General features: G+C 41.6%; 1 protein-coding gene across 2 annotated transcripts in view; it reads left to right on the top strand.

Moving 5' to 3' along the window:
- LOC309555493 (ATP-dependent translocase ABCB1-like) overlaps nt 1-15072 on the top strand; it is a 148070-nt gene that overhangs the window by 18308 nt on the left and 114690 nt on the right. For both annotated transcript variants that reach the window (XM_082257530.1, XM_082257529.1), the window contains 5 exons: nt 607-670; nt 8826-9017; nt 10247-10418; nt 10499-10623; nt 14015-14192. In XM_082257530.1, coding sequence (XP_082113656.1) covers nt 607-670; nt 8826-9017; nt 10247-10418; nt 10499-10623; nt 14015-14192 — 731 coding nt within the window. The remainder of the gene's footprint in view (nt 1-606; nt 671-8825; nt 9018-10246; nt 10419-10498; nt 10624-14014; nt 14193-15072) is intronic.

The following is a 15072-nucleotide window of genomic DNA, read 5'->3' as shown; positions in this document are numbered from 1 at the left end:
TGCAAAGAAAATCCAGAATACAGTCTAGTAGTCCCTGGTGGGACTGATAAGCATGCCCCAATTACAGTTTAGGGGTATAGTGAGACCACCATGGGTTGAGAACCCTGGGTGTCATCAAGAGATATTGTAGGCTCCCCTGAGGTATAAGCCCCGTATGATCTTCATGAGAAAATCTCAAAAGGAAGTACCAGGAGGTGCATGCAGGTCAGGCCCCCCAGTTTTGCCCTGTTGGTGTAAAATGACATGCTGGTAGATATCTGCTATAAATACAATGCATAAGGCAAGAATGTCCTGCTGAGATCAGGACAGGCAGCAAATCAGGTAAAATCATAAAACTGGTCAGGGTAGGTGGAAGATTTTTTATCAAAAATAATTATAACTTAGGTAAAGTAAGGGTAGGTGGAAAACACCTAAAGACTGGCTAGATTGTAATAAAAAAAAGAAAAATAGCCACTTAATAAGTGGAAAGATTAAGGCACCTGGGGTTTTAGAAGTTACTACATCCATAAATCATTTAGCCTATGAATGATCTGCCATTGCTCACCCAATGCTGAGATATTGTACCTTCTTTAAAGAATTATTTGTAATGTATATGATTTCTTGCAGCATCAATTAATACTTCTGGCTGTTCAGAAACCCTTACGATTGACATAGAAGGTGAAATGACTAGGTAGGTAACATTAGCACATGCCTTTACACTGACATCCAACAATGTCTAAAGTATTAAATAAAAAAAAAAAAGTTTAATACTTTAGGCATTTTTAGTTGTTCAAAAACCTTCAATATAAGAATTTGCAGAATAGGAACATGCAGAGCCATCATTTACATATTTTCTATTTTAAGTGGTTGATTTACTGAAGTAACTGTTAATTTTTCAGAAGAAATAAAATAAAAAATGTTGGCTGCACCTATCCGTGTACAATCCAATTAATGTTTTTAAACCAAAACCTTACTTTCAAACCACAAAACTGCTTTCATTATTCAGTGACAAACTTTCTCATGTACAATAAAATAAAAGAAATGTAACAGTCCCAGATGACTATAGTTCAATTAGTAGTGCTTTTCTTCTTTCAAATACTTTTGCCTTTAAATGTGCTTCTCATATCCCGCAGTTTTTTCACCTTCAGCCTTGTGGATTTTTGTTAATACAATTGTAAAGTGATTCCCACCTCCTTTCACTACTGCACTCACCAGTTTAGATCTGTTTCCAGGTGTAAAATCCCCTTCCCCTGCTGGGGTTAATTCCCGGCTCCTCAGCTGTTCAATCCCCTTCCACTCTCCTTTTTTCCTCACTTATCTGGCTTTTTCTGGACTTCCTTTCCTCCACGTCCCTCAGTAAAAAGATACACTCCCATTGTGCAGTATATAAAGGTTTCACATTTATTGATTAATATCAACTTACGTTAAAACTTGAGAAATTGCGCTTTAAAAGATCAAAAGATCATCTGGTGTGGCAGTAGCTCCCGTATACTCTTGTATGTTCCACAAACCTAGTCCTCTGTCACCCGACTCCTCCCACGTGTATCGTCACAATCACATGACTTCTTCAGAACTGTCAAATTTTACTGTAAGTGGAAATTATGTATTAATGTGAAACCTTTATATACTACAGAATGGGAGTGTATCTTTTATACTGAGGGGACATGGGGGAAAGGAAGTGCAGACAAAGCCAGATCAGTGAGGAGAGTGGAAGAAGATTGAACACACGGCTGAGTAGCCTGGAATTCACCCCTGCAGGGGAAGGCGATTTTAGACCTGGAAATAGGTCTAAACTGGAGGTGAGCGCAGTGGTAAAAGATAGTGGGAGTCGCTGCACAATTGTATTAACTGAAATCCACAAGGGTGAAGGTGGAAAAACTGCAGGATATGAGAAGCACATAGAAAGGGAAAATATTTGAAAGAAGAAAAGCACTACTAATTGAATTATAGTCATCTGGGACTCTCACATTTGTTTTATTTTATTGTATTGTACACGAGAAAGTTTGTCATTGAATAATGAAAGCAGTTTTGTGGTTTGAAAGTAAGGTTTTGGTTTAAAAACATTAATTGGATTGCACACAAATAGGCACAGCCAACCTTTTTGGTTTTATTTTGTTTGCAGTTGTGGGAACAGAATTATTTAGTTGCAGCCATCAGACAAAAGTTAGAAGTGAGGGGCACATTAGGTTAGGTAGTGCAGGATAATACACACCTTTTTTTTGCAGACAGAATGTTCACTTCAGTAATTCAGTAATGTGCAAGAAAAAAATCATGGTTTCACTTGCATGTAATAAGTGTTAAGTGACCATAGATTCACCACATATACGTACTATAAACTAAGTGAACATTTTCCACTTCTTTAATAAATCATACTCTTAGAGTAAACATTTAAGTAAAAGTCATATCAGTTCTTATTTTAGATAAGGAAGGTAAAATTGTTTTATTAAAAGTGTAGACTACCGTTGCTGACTTCCTTGTGAAAATGCAAGTTCACTGCCTGTTTCTTGCTTTAGTTCTATTTGACTCCCAAACCCAGAACAAGTAGTACGTGAAATTAAAGTAAAATCCTATATGCTAAAATTTTTGCTTATTATACATCAGTGACATCAGTGACCCTGGAAGCATTGAAGGAAATGGAGCAGTGCAGGTTTACTTTAAACAGTTTGGTTGGAGTAAATTATACATAATTCAACAAAAGTCTGTAGTTGGCTTTTTGTATTAAATTATGTGAAAGAAAGGACAGCTGAAAATTATGTCAAAAACACTGTGCTTGAATGATGACATGGCTTGAATGACAGTAAAATACAGTGCGTGAAAAAAGTATTTACACCCCTTGAACTTTTCCACATTTTGTCATGTTACAACCTGTTGCCTTATGAGGAGTTTATGTGTAATCTCCTATAGTAATTGTAAATAGATGGGTGTAAATATATATATGTATGAGATATTGAGGTTTGATTTCAAACATATAGTTGATAAATGATTGTAGAAGGTTAAGTTGTGTGAAACCAAAAGTCAATTTGATTAGCAAGTCCTTTTGAAATGCATGCCTGAGCTACCAGAGAGGGATCTGCTATTTACACATACTGATATGCAAAGTAGTACAACCCCGTGATTATGTTCCTTTTTCCCAGACATCAGGGGTCCAAGGTTAGTTATCTTGGCCTCTAGTGATAATAGGCCGTGTCACTCCCCTTGTCATCTCTTCAAAGACTTTCTCTTTAGATATGCGATGAAGGTGGTTGTCTGTTCAGGGATGGACAATTTGCCCAGCAGCTGACCTAGCATGATTAATCCCCCCCCCCCCCCCCCCAGAGAGGAGGGCTATCGAGAGGCTGGGTTATGCTAAATATGGGAGATGGGGAAATTGTCCAATCCCGAATAACATACGCCCAGAGGGAGGAGAAGGGTAAGATTGCTACACAAGTCAGAATGGCTCTAAGCAAGGCGATATGGATCCATATTAGTGAAGGTGGGAAGGAGAGAAAGCTCATCTTGCATTCAGACTAGGATGAAACTTTCATGGGAATGGTAACTATGGACTCTATCTCCTGCACTTAAAATGTATACATGGTTGTCCTCTTTGTGTCTGTATTGCACTGTTTGTATATGAGTATCATACTCTATATTTGTTCAGTTAAACTATGAATATTTTCAATTTTTGTATGTACTATAGATAGATTGTTGTAAATTAATTTAGGGTTCCAGGCTATATACCAATAAAATTAATATTGCTGTTTTGAAGCTTTTACTCATGGTCAAAGAACTCTCATTTAACCCAGATATTGTCTGAGGTATCATAAAAATTATAGTATACGGGTAACACAACCAAAAATGTAAATGTATTTGTTTCATTTATTGACGGACACAGCTTCTTCATAACCCCAGGAAATACAGGTGTAGGACACTAGTTTTATGCAGTCCCAGGGGGTATACTCCCTTTCCCTGCTATAGGTACTCAGTTTTTTGCTGCCTAGTCAGGAGTAAGGACCTAGTTCTTTGCTGGGATCTCTGGTCCTGGCAATTTTTTTCTTTTTAGATGGAAATTTTTCTCCTGGATTCTTCCTGTGAGATCTACATTCAACTGCCGGACTGGGCGACGGTCTGGATAATCTAGATCCATTGTTCACCCCAGTTTGGCCAGCGAGCACGCGCAGACCTAAGCTCCACGCTAGGTCGGCCATGACATAGCCCCACTGGATGGGGGCTGGCCTGCCAGTTCGTCACAGCATTCCTCCTGGCCGACAGCCCCCCCATTTCGATGGAGGGGGTTCTGACTGGAGTGGTGCCCACCCGGTTCCTGGTATGGTGAGTAGCTGTCCCCCATCTACCCCTAGAGGGTTTTGTGCAAGAAAAAAATTTTGGTTTCACTTGCATGTAATGAGTCTTAAGTGACCATAGATTCACCCAAACGTAAGATGTATACATGCATGTAGGAAATAGGAACCAATCGCCTCCAGAACACTTCGCTACTGCTGGATGGCATGATGGCATCCACAATAACCTGGCTTACGCTTTTCAAGAGAGAACCCTCTTCCTCAGAGCCAAAATTGCCACCTTTGGCTCTGAGGAAGAGGGTTCTCCCTCGAAACCCGTAAGCCAGATTATTGTGAATGCTATTACGCCATCCAGCAGTAGAGAAGTGTTCTGGAGGCGATTGGTTCCTATTTCCTGCATGCATGTATACATCTTACGTTTGTGAGTGTAATGTATACCACCTATTTGGATTTTAATAAACTTTTTTAGTGGTAATGCACACGGTCGATGCGCCCTTCTCTTGTCCACCTCCTGGAGTGGGGGCAGGGCGCTATACTGGCGATGGGGGCTGAAGGGGAGTGCCGCCGGCGACCAGACGAGGGTCTGTCCTTGAGGCCTAGGGATCCCTCTTGGGCCTCTGGAAGCCACGCAGGGCCGCCATTTTGTTGTAGCCTTTGTGTTTCTATGCACGGCGGCCATGTTTGCCATTGAAAATAGCAGTAGCCGTAACAGTGGAGCCCTGTGGGTGGCGATCTCGGTGGTGGAAGCCCCTGTTTATCCCCTGGTGCTGACTCCTGGATCTTTTTTACTTCCTGATCACCGTACATGCAGTGCAGAATATCTAGGTGGCTGCAGGTGCCTGTTTCTGCAGGGTGGTGAGTCCTATGGGGTTCTCACCCTCTCTGCTGAGGATTGCTTGGTGCTTTGTGCCTGGCGAACAGGTGGTGCTGCCAGCGTAGTGGGGGTTGTCCCTTGTGGGGTCCCCCTGATTACCCATGGAGTCTTTGGAGCGCATCCCTAAAGGTCTCACAGAGAGAAAAGTACCTTTTCTTCTGCAGGCTACCAAGAGCAAGGAACCTTGTGGTAGAAATGGGCCCTCCTTCTCAGCTCATAGGAAGTTTTTTCATCCCTAAGGGTCGACTGACAAGGGCTTGAAGCCTTTCAGGGCCTCACGAATCTCATGAATCCAAACAAACCTGGTCTGGCAAGCCAGGAGCGGGCTTCTGCAGAACCATGGACAAAACTCCTTCAGCATGAAGGTGCGCCCTCACACATATCAGGGGTAGGGGGATGTCTTTGCTAGTTTCTGGACTGGTGGACTTCCCTGGTACAAGACAAATGGGACCACAAAGTAATTTGGTCTGGCTACAAGATCGATTTTCACTCTTGTCCCTCGACAAGGTTCTTTCCTTCCAACTTGCGCCTGTCCCCAGACCGCTTACAGGGTCTGTTTGGGGTGGTACAAGACCTGTTACTTCAGGTGGTGATTGTCCTGGTTTTGACTTTGGAAAGTTTTTTCAGGGTTTTTACTCAAACCTGTTTACAGTTCCCAGGAAGGAAGGCAAGGTGTGTCCAATCCTGGACCTCCTGAACTGCTTTGTGCAGGTGCAGAAGTTCAGAATGGAGTCCATTCGCACGGTGGTGGCATCCCTGCGTCAGGGGGATTTTCTTGCTTCTATTGACATCAAGGATGCTTACCTTCACATTCCGATATGTGCCGGTCACCAGTCCTTCCTCCGCTTTGCCGTGGGAGAGGAGCATTATCAGTTTGTGGCATTACCCTTTGGTCTCGCCTCTGCTCCTTGGGACTTCACAAAAGTGTTAGCACCGGTGCTAGCTTTGTTACGCCAACAGAGGAATGTGGTACTTGGATGACCTCCTTCTGTGAGTGGAGTCTCCTACTGCTCTGTTGGAAAACCTGGAGATCCCCACACAAACTCTGCGGGAGTTCGGCTGGATGCTGAATTTTCAGAAGTCTGCTCTGGTTCCATCCACAAAGCTGGAATATCTGGGTCTTACTTTGAGCTCAGCCTTAGCCAGAGTGCTCCTTCCCCTGGACAAACTCCAGAAATTGCAGGCTGCAGTTCATCTCCTGCTGTCCAGCAGATGGTTATCTCTCCGAACTTGAATGCAGGTGCTGGGCCTGATGGTGTCTACCTTCGAGGCGGTTCCAATTGCACAATTCCATACAAGGTCCTTGCAAAGGGAGATTCTAGCCAAATGGGACAAGACTCCACAGTCTCTGGAGAATCAGATCCGTCTGAGTTGGGGAACGAAGGCGTTTCTGATATGGTGGCTTCATTCTCCGATGATTCGTCTGGGCAAATCCTTCCTTCCCTTGTATCGGACAGTGATCACCATGGATGCCAGCCTGTCCGGCTGGGGAGGTGTCCTCGGCAAACATTCTGCTCGCGGGATCTGGACACTCGAAGTGTCCAGACTACAGATCAATGTCTTGGAACTCCGAGCAATCAGACTGTGTTTGGACCATTGGGCGGATCGTCTTCAGGGATGCCCAGTGCGCATTCAGTCGGGGAATGCCGTGGCTTATGTCAATCACCAAGGGAGCACAAGAAGTGTCCTGGCGGCTCTGGAGGAAGCTGGCATTCTAAGGTGGACAGAACGGTTTGTTCCAGCACTCTGGAATGTGTAACCAGAAAGCCAGTGACCCCCTTTTTACAGGGTGGGCAATACTCACTTTGTTAACAAAAGGCAACGACCTGCATCATATAAGGTTCCCAGTTCCAATATATGTCATCCAACGATTGAGCGATTGTCCATTAATCCTCAGCTGCCCAGATAATATAGGAAATAAAGTCTCCACATAGCATAATACCATAAAATCCAGTTAGTTTATTAAAAGATTATTGCACTTACGTGGTACAAGCTTGAAAATCACATGTAGAACGCCAGAGGGGTATAGCAAATGCTTCTTCCAGTTACTAAAATGGCTGTCGTTCGGCCACGCATGCGCTGTAGCGTGTGTCCATGTTTCTTTCTACGTGCTTCATCATACATGACGTCATCAGGGGCACGCACACACGCTTTAACCATGCCGTTATATAGTAAGACTGAATGGGGAGGATCCACATATGATTGGATAATCACTATTGCAAACCAAGCTGAAACAAATCAGCTTGACAAGCTCATGTAAATGAGTGGCGGTATTTGACTGATGCCATCTTGTGGAGAAAAAGGAGAATTTCCCCAAACAGCAAAGGACAAAATTAGTCAATATCATCCACTAATGGCTCCCTTAAAAAATATACGTACAATTGAGCCATCTTGTGGTCAGCACAACTATTTCACAAAGGTATAAATAATTCTCGATTTTAGATATATGGTTCGATTAAAAAGCCTTTGCTCATGTGGAACATCAACCATCAAGTCAACTGTTACAACTCTCAATTGTAATAGAATACATAATCTATACATGGTAAATAAAACAACATATAAAAACTTTTAAATAAAATACAAAAATTCCAAAAAATATTAATTAATGAATAAAACAACCTAAATAAATCCCTACTAATCCCATCCATTAAAAATTAAATATTAAATAAAAAAGGGGGGGTGGACGAACAAAGGGGCTCAGCTATTGTTAATATAGCAGTTGATGTCCCACTCGATTTAAGCCCAGAGGGGTGTATGACTTAAGGTGATAAATCCAGCTAGTCTCCGCTCTGGAGATACTCCCCTTGGCATTGCTACCCCTCCAATGAGTAATGTGTTTTTCCAAAAATACAAAGACGGTACCCCTTGGATCCCTCTCATGCTTCAGGTCATAATGTTTGGACACACTATGTGTACACATAGGGTGTATAACCTAACTCTGCTTGAAACTTCTCAACAATGTTATCTCGGACCTGTCTGGTGTGTTCCTTGGCATCCATGATGCTGTTTGTTCACTAAGGTTCTCTAACAAATCTCTAAGGGCTTCACAGAACAGCTGTATTTATATACTGCGATTACACAAAGGTGGACTCTATTTACTAATTAGGTGACTGCTGAAGGCAATTGGTTCCACTCGATTTTATTTAGTGGTATCAGAGTTAAGGTTGGCTGAATAGAAATGCACGCCACACTTTTCGGGTATTTGTAAAAAAAAATGTAAAATCATTTATCATTTTCCTTCCACTTCACAATTATGGGCCACTTTGTGTCGGTTTATCACCTAAAATCCCAATAAAATACATTTACGTTTTTGACTGTAACATGACAAAATCTGGAAAATTTCAAGGGGTATAAATACTTTTTCAAGACATTGTATATCTGTTATTCTTTCAATAAAAAGCATTGTCAGTCAATGTATATTCTTTAATATCCCTTTAGAGGGAAGAAAGCAAAAACAAATGTCCTGTGTTAAAATAATTTAGATTACAATGCCTCAGTACTTTTGTTTGTTCAGTTCTCTGTATTGCCTTTTAATGAAAATGTTATGTCATTTCTGCTGTAGGAGTTTAAAGGGATAGTAGGAGATGTTGGAGCAGGAAGTGTGTGTGATTAATAAAGATGGTGACCTGTTAAGAGTCTGTCTGCACTGCTGAGACACAACAAACACTTAAGTCTTCTTTTTTTTCTATTTTCAGGTTTTCCTATTACTATGTCGGGTTAGGCTGCGCTGTTTTTGTCTTAAGTGTTTTCCAGATTTGGACATTTTTGGTCTCGGCTGCTCGCCAAATTATGAGAATTCGGCAGAAGTTTTTCAGAGCGGTTCTTCATCAAGATATGTCTTGGTTTGATTCCACTCAAATTGGGACCTTGAACTCAAGACTTACTGAGTAAACACTTCTACATATTTAATACAGTAAAAATAATCAAAAGTTAGCAGTAGTGTATTATAATACGAGCCTTGACCCAGGAGCCAATTGCTGTGAAGCTAGAGATCTTTGCTATGCACATTCCATCATCAAAATACAGACCTCAAAAAAGGAAAATAATGTGATGGCATAAGGATACTACATTACATTTGGAATAAGCTTTGTAACTTATCAGCAAATAGGAAATTGTATATATTAAAGTGGTTGTAAACAATCACCTTGTAAAACAACCCACTCAGATTGAAATAAAAATGAAAGGGAAAACATTTGTGTTTTAGATTAAAAAAAATTATGAATACTTTTTTTCCCTTTTTATTAAGTAATCACCTTCCCTCTGTTCTCAGCTGCACAAGAGCTAGAGGGAGGAGAAGCAGCAGCACATTGAACTTCCCAGTGAATGGCTGTGCAGTGGGGGCATGTCAGGACAAGTCTTATCCATGAAGGAAAGCAGAGTTCCCAGCACAGCTAGTGAACAGACCACGCTGTGCTCTCCTGCTTAGTGTGATTAGTTTTTAATAGGAAAGCAGAGGGACTGACAGGAACACCAGGGATTTCACACAAAGGAAGCAATACAAAGGATCCTTTTTCATACAAGTACATTGTACAGCAGGAATATTAAATTCTTGGGTAACCAATGCTTTAAAGGAAAGGGCTTGATAATATGGCAGAGGACGCGATAATGAGGACAGGCCAGGAACAAGAGATATTCATCAAAATAGGGATGACACACAAATGCAAGTTCAAGGGGATCCTGGGTCAAAAGCACAACAGAGAAGAAGTCTTATGTGTCCCCATGAGGAGATTTCTATTCACTTCCTGCCCTAGAGATGCAATAGGAAGTGAGGGGAAATCTCCCCAAAGTGAAAGGAATTACCCTCTTCTACAGTTGTCAGATGTCCCAATTTAAAGACTTAGCTTTAATTCTTGTTCTGGGAACCACTTTCACATTTTGGATTTCCCCTCACTTTCTGAAAAGCACAAATACAAAATTGAAACCCCCCAGTTGAGACACTATTAATAAAAACCTGAAAAAATGATCAGACTTTTCCCCACTCTATCTAAAATATAAGAAAAAAGTTTTGTCTTTACATATACTTTTTATTTAAATAGAATACCTCTTCCCAAAAATCTTTGAAATCAGGTTTTGAGACCTTTGCTCAGACATCTTTTTTTTTTTTTTTTATTTCTAGTGACATAAATACCATTCATGAAGGTCTCGCTGATAAGATGTGCATATTTGTGCAGTTTCTTAGCACTTTTCTGTCTGGAATAATCATTGGATTTGTGTATGGCTGGAAGCTAACACTGGTTATCTTGTCAGTTAGTCCACTACTCGGAGTGTCAGCAGCAATCTGGACCAAGGTATGTGTGTGTATAATCCGATTTTTGCTTTTATCTTTTTAGTGTATTAAATGTATTACTATTTTCTTACATCTTTCCAGCTTGTTGCATCGTTTACATCGAAGGAGTTAAAAGCCTACGCAAAGGCAGGTGCAGTAGCAGAGGAGATTCTGACAACTATACGAACAGTCATTGCTTTTAATGGACAACAGAAAGCTATAGATAAGTATGTTCATTGTATTGGGGGGGGGGGGGGGTTAAACTGCTTTGGCTTGTTGCTACCTTTATTGTTTTTCTGTTTTATTGGATGTTCAAAGACCATGGTTACCCCAAACTAATACTTTTTTCTTTGGTGGGGAGTAGTGGCTCAAATCACAATCCTATTCACAGTGACCTCCGCTCTTAAGGACCCATTAATACTATTTTGTGCATGTTATTGTTATTATGCGTATTCACATGCATTGACAACATGAATTGTACATGAGATGTGTGGTGTATACCACTCATTCCTTATAGGCTTCCACCACATGTAAACACAGTAAACAAAGCACTTGACCCTTCAACCTACTTCAAAGAATAAATGTGAATGTGAATGCACTATGGTTTGCTAAGAAAAAACAAGCCTAGTACACATTTTGGTCCATAGATGCATGTTGGAGGCCCATAGAAAATGGATGAGTCCATGCAATAAGCATCAATGCACCAAAGAAATGTACCCAAATAGTAATTATGGGCAAACGAATCGGGCCTAGTGTTGGTTTGGTTCTGAACAGCGCTTGTTTGGGTGTTTGCCCTCTTGGACTGGTATGGATTTAAGGGGAACCCCATGGCAAAATTAAAAAAAAAATGCCATGTGTTCCTCCCCAAAATCCATACCAGGCCCTCATCCGAGCTTGCAGCCTGGCAGGCCAGGAAAGCTGGGGGACAGGCAAACGCCCCCCCTTATGAAACAATCCAGGCCACAAGCCCTCATCATAGGGGGTTCTGCCCACCACCCTAAAGCACCATGTCCCCATGTTGATGGGGACAAGGGCCTCTTCCCCACAACCCTGGGCGGTGGTTGTGGGAGTCTACAGGCAGGGGGCTTATGTGAATCTGGAGAGGGCCCCCAGATCCCGCTCCCGCTATGTAAATGAGTTTGGGTTACATTGTACTCCTACTCATTCACCAAAAAAGTGTCAAAAAGAAATAAAAACACACACACAGTTTTTGACAATTCCTTTATTAAAAATAAAAAAGCAATGTCTCCCTATGTGGAGCCATCGTCCATCACATGCCTAAAGAAGGGGCCCTGCGAGGCTCCGAAACATTGCACTTGCTCTTGTGATGTGATCTTTCTGCAATAAAAACCTTTGGACAACATTTGAGGATCCTTGGTGTGCTGCCGAATATGTGAATTCATCGTCAATCACAATGCCCACCACACCGCCGGACCCAAAAAAAAAAAAGTGAAGCAAGATTATAGGCCAATAATACCCATTCTATTTTTTACTTATTTCAATCTGCTTTTTTGTGTGGGGCTCCTTCTCACTAGATGTGTGGGAGGATGCTCTAAACAGCCTTGCCCAATGTAGTTCCAACTTAAAGACAGGGCAATTTGCTTTGGATCCTACATATTCAGTTTACACCAGCAGTCTGCGGGAGTTGTGTACTGAAAAAAGTACAAAATGCACTTCTTAGTTCGGTGACACACTACACTGCAACGCAATGCACTGCAGTCAATAAAGATGAATGAAATTGTATGACTTTCCAAAAAACTTATGAAAAAATAAAAAAAGGAAGTAGACACTGTGATGCTCATCGCATGTGTAATCCGCGCATTGCTCAGTTCCCTTCACAGTTCACAGAAACATTTTTAGGCAGCTTACACACAATACTCCTGTTAGAACATCTAAGTTTCCTTGGCGTAATTGTAAAGCGCGCATTTTCGCGCATTTGCACGCATTTTCGCGCTCGCGCAAATGCGCGTAATTGCACGTAAATTTATTCTAGCGTTCTTGATATTCAATTGCCATTTTGGGTCATTTGAGCGCATTTGCGCGTATTTGCGCGCATCAGGCGCAAATTACTGACCAAAAATGCAGATTTTTCTATTTTGTTCTTACTAAAGAAAACGCGGCGCTCATTTACGCGGCTGTGTGCATAGGCACATTAAGAATGAATGGGCTCTATTTTAGCTCAGAAAAAAAAAGCTGTACTGAGCATTTTTAAGCTGCAGTGTGCAAGAGGCCTTAATGTACAAATAAACAAGTATTACAGGGTGCACTTGTATACTGTAATAGAGTAGTATGGCCTTTCTAAGGAGTGAGCATGGTAGAAGCTGTTAACTTTTAAACCATTTCTCTATGATTGAAACTCTTTATTGCCCCTTCTGAATAGAGCAGACAGGAAGGTGGAGGTAGGGGGAAGATGGGTCACCTCTCTGGATTTGTGTGTCTAAATTTGCATTTAAGAGGTAGAGCTTAGTTAATAAGCTTTTATTTAGCAGAGCAGCAGATAAGAAAAGCTATACATAGTAAATATTAATTTGCAATATTTTATATTTACATGAAAAAAAGTATAATTTTAGCGTATGATGCAGCTAAGCACAGCAAGCCATAGACTGTTTAAAAAAAGATCATCCAAATAAAACTTCAGCATGTAGCTTTATTAGATAAATGAAGAGGTATGCACTGGAATTAAAGTCACTATGCATGCTAAAGTGTATCCAAACCCAGAAACAGATATTTAATATATTGCAGCTTAGATGTTTTGGCTGTATTCGTTTTCTTTTTTTTTCCAGGCTTTTTTGCCTTAAATTTCTTGTGGCGATCTTGCCTGTAACAAAGTTCATGTTCTAAGGTGACAAACGTTATCTCACTATAATGTATTTACAAAGAAAAAGTGTTAACACTTTGGGACTGGACTACAGAACAACCCCCCCCCCCCATCGTCTCCATATCACAGAGGAGCGGGGTTCTGTAGTCCCCATGAATTGCTAGGAACAATGTAACGGATACAGTGTAGATAGTAGAGTACAGGAAGTTATCAGCTGACAAGATTCATGCAAGGATCAACTGGTATTTACTCTTATCAACATATATAACTAAAAACTTTGTGATATACAGTATTTCACAGACTTGAAAAGGACCAAACAAGAGAAAGTCATTATTAGAATTGACATGTATTTGAACCCAGCCTTTTTCAGCTAGGGTGTCCAGGCACCCTGGGGGTGCCTTCAGGTTTCTTCAGTGGTGCCATGGCAAAACGCCTACAAATTGCCCCAAAACAGTCACTTTAGCTGTGCAAGGGAGAAATACTGTGGAAGAAGATGAACATTGGAATACTAGTCAGTACCAGTGTACAAAGGTTTATTTGTTTTGGAAGAATAAATCACCTCTAAAGTGGGGGGATCCTATGTGTGTGGATGTTGCTGCATTATAAAAAAGTATTAGTTTTCTTTTTTTGGATTTTACAATGGGGTGCCCTGAGAGTGTGCATAATTTTAAACGGCGCTTTGACTGAAAAAAAGTTGATAAACATTGCTCTAATTATATGCACACACACGGCGAAGCTGCCCCACTGGGAACTGCAATCATCAGTCTGCATGCGGTCTTATAATTACACTTCATTTTTAGGTATGATGCCAACTTGATTGATGCGAGGAATGTTGGAGTAAAAAAGTCTGTAACCTTAAATGTATCAATGGGACTGTCACAGTTTCTCGTATTTGGAGCGTATGCCCTGGCGTTTTGGTATGGAACAAGACTGACAGTGGAGGAACCCGAAAATTACACCATTGGCAAAGTATTAATTGTAAGTTTCAATACAATGCATTTTTTGTTGGCTTACAGAAGGTGGCACATTAAGGGCTTGATTTAATGAATGAATGCAGAATTTTCACTTAGCATCTTGAATAAGGTGAAACTGTGCTCACCTCAGACATCACATTGTGTGCAGGCAAATCAGGGTTGATTTACTAAAAACTGGAGAGTGAAAAATCTGGTGTAGCTCTGCATAGTAGCCAATCAGCTCCTAACTTTGTTTTGTGATTGTTCCATTAACCATTGAGAAAAAAAACTGGAAGCTGATTGCAGTGGCGGCCCGTTCATTGGGGCCGCAGGGGCCAATCAGCTTCTAACTTCAGATTGTTCAATTAACCATTGAGAAAAAAAAACTGGAAGCTGATTGCAGTGGCGGCCCCTCCATTGGGGGCGTAGGGGCACCGCCCCACCATTCATGCATTCGGCCCCCTAATCTACATGCAGGGTGCCGGATGCATGGATTCCAATTGTGTTTTTTTTTTTTTAAGCACCTGATTAGAGCCAGAGGCTCTAATAGGCTTAAAAAAAGGGTGGGCTCAGGGCGTAGAGCCCACCCAGTTGAATGGCAATAGTGAATGAACATTCGCTATTATCACACTGATTCTCCTCCCAGCCAATCAAAAAGCAGGTCGTGAGTCTCCTTTCCCGATTGCCTGAAAAGAGAAGCGATTTTACTGGCTATTGGCCAGGAAGAGGGAGGAGACTCACAGCCACTCGGGGGGAAGGAAGTAAGGATGCTGGCTCTCTGGCTGGCCAGCCATCCGTCCATCCCCGATTTGACTGCCAGCCAGCCGTCTTGTGTGCGCGCGGGGGGGGGGGGGGGGAGGGGGGGTGGTGGTTTAGGTGGTGGAGTCACCAGCCGGCCGTCCTGT

This window comes from Pelophylax lessonae, assembly GCF_965119305.1.
Source record: "Pelophylax lessonae genome assembly, chromosome: 5".
NCBI lineage: Eukaryota > Metazoa > Chordata > Amphibia > Anura > Ranidae > Pelophylax > Pelophylax lessonae.
This window is presented reverse-complemented; position numbering and strand designations above follow the sequence as displayed.